The sequence below is a fragment of the Pteropus alecto genome, unplaced genomic scaffold (assembly GCF_000325575.1).
Source record: "Pteropus alecto unplaced genomic scaffold, ASM32557v1 scaffold86, whole genome shotgun sequence".
NCBI classification, from domain to species: domain Eukaryota; kingdom Metazoa; phylum Chordata; class Mammalia; order Chiroptera; family Pteropodidae; genus Pteropus; species Pteropus alecto.
The window spans coordinates 22,436,713-22,442,607 of NW_006442109.1; the positions used below are offsets into that span (position 1 = coordinate 22,436,713).

The following is a 5,895-nucleotide window of genomic DNA, read 5'->3' on the forward strand; positions in this document are numbered from 1 at the left end:
ACTCCAATTGATATTTTTATTCTCGATTTCACAACGATGTGACTACTTAGTAATTGCTTTCAGTTTAGGAATAACTGGGCGAGATAACTTCCATGAATACTGTTTAGAATACTTTATTGATAATTATTGGGGAAAAATAGATAATTGAAATAAGAATTATCTATAGCAAGTTTTAAGGATGAGAAGTGATGGAAAAATCATTTTAGGCTTTCAAGTTCGCTTTTCTGCAAAGATAGTCTCTGCTATAAAAATCAAGAAAACACAACACCTTTTCCCTGCAATTAATATATAATCAACCCCAGGTCTTTTTATAGGCTTTATAATTATGTAAACAGTATACAATTATTTGTATGCATTAATATGGCTCACATGTCTTTGGAGACCAAATCACGTAATTTGGCTAGAACTTATAGACATTTGTGGTTTTTATTGGGTGGGATCAGATTCCATTCCTGAGAAAAGGGTGGCTTTGAAATGCCTACTCTGGCATTTGTCCTGGAGTAATACTTGACTTTTGCCATTTTAGAGTTAACTCAGTTCAGAACCTTGAAGTAAAGCAATGATTATAAATTTGCAATATAGGTGTCATAAATGTGAAGGGCTATGCTTTATAATTTATTAAATTTAGTTTTTAGAACTGTTTATAAAAATTGAAAGAGGAAAAAATCATCAGTATTTATAAAACAAGTCCTCATTAAAATAACTTAAATGATCAAAAGGTTTTAAAATGGAAAGGATGTAATGAATTAAAAATGAAGTTTCCAAGGGAATGAATGCCTTGTCAAAATAAATAAATACAGCCGTTCATAATAGCTAAAAGAGAAATATCAATAAAAATAAAAATTTCAAACCTAAGGATGGCTTCTATCTTACCATGAAAGTCAAGTTAATGCTAAGACAGAAGGTTGCTGCTTTCCATCTTAGCTTTCCCAGTTTTGAGTAGCAACTGGAAACACTGACTACCTTTGGTTTAGTGTTTATTACTCCTTTTGTTTTCAACTGCATCTATATCCTCTTGCATGCTCGGAGTCCCCCTTTTCTCTGTAACTCTGATCTCTGCTTCTGTTGGGCATCATAGGTAGGTTTCCTGAGGGTCAGTTAAATGAGTTTCTTATAGTCAAAAATCTAGAATCAAGCATAAAAATGTGTCTGAAGTCATCAAACAAGACTCTGTCTTAAAATCATCCTTTGGGATTTAGCAGTTGTCCAGAACCTAAAAATATCACCTTAACTGAATATCTCACTATTAACCAGTTTAGTGGCTGCACTGTCTGTAACAAGGACTGTTCAATACCTGTTAGTGAAGATATGGTCTTGTGCAAGATGTTTAACTTAGGTGAGCCTCAGTTTCTCTCTTTAACATTGGCACTCAACTGTCCTTCCTTTCAAAATGACACTGTATATTAAAGTATTTAGAAACACATAGCTTACTATGTAAGTTAAAATTTTGTGTACTGTTGTTACTTTCATTTCATGGAAGGCAAAAGGTTGGTATTACAGTTTCTAATGAATCTGACCCCTGCTGCAGTGGATTTTCAAGAACAATTCTGATTTCGCGTAGTCCATTCTGTGGTTTGGTCACAATAAATCATTAAAGTTTCTTAAATTCATATGTATCTGATGTCTGTCCTATAGCTGGCCCATGAGTTCTCTGTCAGATAATGTTTTAATTTGGTAAATTTTGTCATAAGAGACCATCCAGTTCATAGTAATGACAGTATTCACATAACACCATAAGAAAAATATTGTTGATAGTTCAGGCAAGATTTTTTTCAGGCAGCGTGTATTTTTTTATTTTTAATATAAGCATTTTAAATAGAGAATTGTGTAAAGATTTTTACTACGCATTAATTATGAAAATAATCTATTTCAGAGAAATATGGCGAAGATCTCTAAGGATTCTGCCTCAGGGGTCACTGGCAGAGGAGACCCTGGAGTCCTGGCCATCCTTCCTGCACCCACTTCTGGACACCACGCTCAGCCCTTGACCTTGCAAGAAACAGAAACAAAAGCTGGTAACGGGATTTTATTCCTACTGGTTTTTGTAACATCCATAATCATAGTTCTGGAGGGTTGCTTTGGGCATAAAAGGAGATTAAAAAAAATGTGTATAGTTTTTGAGTGAACAATTGTGTACTGTTATTTCTACTCAGTGTGTGTCCTCCCTCTAGATTTCATTTTGCATTTAGAAGACAGGGTTGCTTTAGGCCCTCTTAATTCTGTCTTTTCATAGTCTTCCCTCCATTCACAAGTGATTTTTATTAGAAGGAGAATAATGAGAATTTTAACAGAGCAGTCATGTTTTTTGTTTGTTTTTTATCTTTTTTAGTCATGTTTTTAATACCTGGCTTTATCGAGAAATCAAGGGTTTCACAGAAGAGAATTGCCAAATACCTGAGACCTTTTTATTCAAATTACTGAAGTTAATTCAACTGTTTTTAATGGAAATCTTTCTGAAGTGTATTAGGTGTGAGGTAGGGACAGTGTCTTTATCTCTTCTTCCCTGACACATGGCAGAGTGAATGACACATAGTTTATGTTTCTTGAATATTTGATGAACTAATAGTCTAATGTTTCCCTAGTGACCTAGAGTTGTCATTACGAAAAAGAAACAGTGTGCTGTACTATAGCCCTTGAGGTATTCAGAGCTCACCGAGAAACATAGGGCTTATATTGCCTGTTTACTGAGATTGTTGAGCTAGGTAAGAGTTGACATATCCTTTATTAGTTCCCATCCTTTTTAGGATATTGACCCCTGGCAGCCCTCCCTGCCCTTCACCCCCTCTCCCCCCCACAAACACATTCTTTCTGTTTGTAATCTGGGAAAGAACTAAGAACTACAAGAGCAAATCATATGTACTAAGCCAATAACCTTAGTTTTCACACATTTCTAACTCAGTTGACAGTAATTTTTTTTTATCATTCATAGACCCTTTCCCTTCTAGATTCTAGATGGTTGAGAGTATCTTATTGCTAATTAGATGTATGGTAATACTACCATAATTTGTACCTTGCTTCTTACTTTTTAAATGCCATTTTGTGTCTGCTGTTAAATTTGGAATAGCCTGAGAATTATATTTTGTGAAATGGGTAGTTTTCGATATTATTTGACTTTGGGAAGTCTGGTCAATATGAAAAAAATTAGTTTTGACCTAAGACAAATCATATGATAAAAGGATTTATTTTTCTTTCTTTAGTCTCTAAAAACAAACACATTATCAAATTCATTAGAAAGGATTAAATAATCTAAAACATGTAGTAAGTTATAAAGACCTTTACAATCCTACCACAAGAAGAATGCCACTGTTGACTGGTTATATTTTGATATCTCATCATTTTAAAAAGTATTTTAAACATTAATTATGAAATACTTCACACATGTAACAAGTATATGTAATGCACATGTAAGTTCTGAAGGTTCTAACAACCAGGGACACATTATTTTACTTAAGAAATAGAACATCACCGATGCTGTTAAAGACCACTGTGTGTTTCACCACAGTTTCATCCCTATTACTTCTCTACAACCTGAGGTAACAAATATTCTCATTTTTAAAAAATTATTCTCTTGCTTTTCTTTGTTTTGCTCAAGTATAGATATCCTCAAAAGCTGTTGCTTTATTTCGTTTGTATTTTAACATTGTAAAAATGGTTTAATACTTGTTATAGTCTGTAACTTGCTTTTTCCACTTAATATCAAGCTTCTAAGATTTGTCATTGCTGACACATGTAGCTCTAGTTCATGCATTTTCATTGCTGTATAGTATTCCATTATATGAATATGCTATAAATTATTCTTTTGTAAAGGACATTTGCCTGGTTGTTAGTTTTACAACAGTATCTTAAATTAAAAATATAAATTCAATGTGTGAAACCTAGGTGATGCTTCATTAATCTTTTAACATGAGTAGAACTATTTAAATGAAACTAAAAAGTCAGGAAAGAACTACGAACAATTTTGCTGGACCAGTGATTTTTGCATCAACATATTGGGTGTTGGCCTCTGAGCCTGTGCCAATTTGTATTCCTACTTTATTATATCAGTTATATTAATAGTAATAATCTACTTTTTTGTATCATTTTTATATATTATTTAAATATTATTAATCCTGTAGATTACTAATGGCAATAGGTATTATTTATTGTATATGTGCTCTATGCCAGGTACTGTGCCAAACAATTTTTATACATTTAGACCTCCTGACAGTTTAAAATAGTTTTTTCATTTGGAGATAATTTAAAACTTACAGAAAAGTTGCAAAAATAAAAATAGTTGCAAAGATCACTCACATCCCCTTTACCTAGATAGACCTATTGATAACATTTTACCCCATTTTGTACTCTTCTTTGTGGACGTTTATGTGAATATTTCATTTTTTTCCTGAACCATTTGAAGGTAAGTTATATACTTGTGTTCTTTAACCCTTAAATACTTCAGTGTATATTTTCAAAAAATAGGAATTTTTCTTGTATAACCTTAATACAGTAAATTTAACATTAAATAAATATATCGTAGCAATCTGTTTATATTCTATTTTTTGTTGTCAATTTATTGTCAATTACCCAGTAATGTCTTTTATAGCATTTTCCCCTCTCCAGTACAGGAATCTGTCCAAGGTCAGGTATTACATTTAGATGTCATATCTTTTTTGTCTCCTTTAATCTAGGATATTAGAATATTTCCAGTCTCTCTTTGCCTTTTATGACATTGACATTTTTGAGAGACATATTCTCTCCTCTCTCCCTACCTAAACCCCGCTAGCTTTTGATAGATCTTTCCTCATTTGAGGTTTGTCTGATGTTTCTTCATGATTAGATTCATGTTGTGTTTTCTTGGCTGGAGCACGGCATAGGTGATATGTTATCACATCTGGATGTGCATGATGTCTTTTATTGGTGAGATTCATTTTGAGCACCTGGTCAAGGTGTTGTCCAGCTGTCTTCACTGTATAATTACTAAGATTCTAAGATTTCCCCCTTTGCAACTGATAAGCAGTCTGTGGGGGGATACTTTTAAGATCATGAAAATATTCTTCTCATTAAAACTTTCTCTTTTATTTAACAATCATCGATGTTACTTACCTGATCAAGTCTTTACTATGGTGGTTGCAAAATTTTAATTTTTCCAACTCCAGACCTCCCTCTACTTTTACCTCCCCTCTAGCATGTGTGTATTATTTATTTATCTCCGTTTATCAGTCTGTCCATCCATTCATCTACCTACCTACAAGTTACCTACCTATCCATTTATCCATCTTATTATTGGTATGACTCATGAATTCCTATTTAAAAAATATTTTATAATTTATTACTAAATTACTGTTCAAAATGTCCCAGATTCAGCTAGTGGAGCCCCTTGCCCTTGTGATATGCTATATTTTTTATTAATTTGTTAACTTTCTGGCATAGCAAAATACTCTGGACTCATCTTGATATACCCTGATCCAGTACTATAGTCAGTTATTTCGTGAAGATCCCTGGTTCTTTTTAGTGGGGAATGGTATTCAGTACTAAGATCTGAGCATTACGTTTCAGAGCAATTTTTAAAATAAATGGTATTATTCAATTTTTACATATTAAGAAACTAAGTCTCAGAGAGGTTAAGTAATACGCTCTGAGTCATACAGCCATTATGTAGTGGAAACAGGATTTAAACCCGGGTCTCTCTCAAGTCTCATGCTTTTTTCAGTTAGTTATACTGTTGCCTTTAGTGATGTCATCAAGGTTGGTTCCTTCCTTCCTTCCTTCCTTCCTTCCTTCCTTCCTTCCTTCCTTCCTTCCTTCCTTCCGTCCGTCCGTCCGTCCGTCCAGCTTTTAGTCTAAGTTGATATAAAAGTTTGCTATCATTTAATTTTTGCAGATGAGAAAAAGATCCTTGAGATTAAAGATTCATGG

The 5,895-nt window shown here is 33.3% G+C and overlaps 1 protein-coding gene across 3 annotated transcripts in view; it reads left to right on the forward strand.

The window, feature by feature from the left end:
* CEP152 (centrosomal protein 152) overlaps positions 1-5,895 on the forward strand; it is a 78,631-nt gene that overhangs the window by 61,984 nt on the left and 10,752 nt on the right. For 2 of the 3 annotated variants that reach the window (XM_015596076.2, XM_025038804.1), the window contains one exon: positions 1,874-2,015. In XM_015596076.2, coding sequence (XP_015451562.1) covers positions 1,874-2,015 — 142 coding nt within the window. Of the gene's footprint in view, positions 1-1,873; positions 2,016-5,860 lie in introns of all 3 variants that reach the window. The other variant, XM_006920386.3, reaches the window with a different exon arrangement.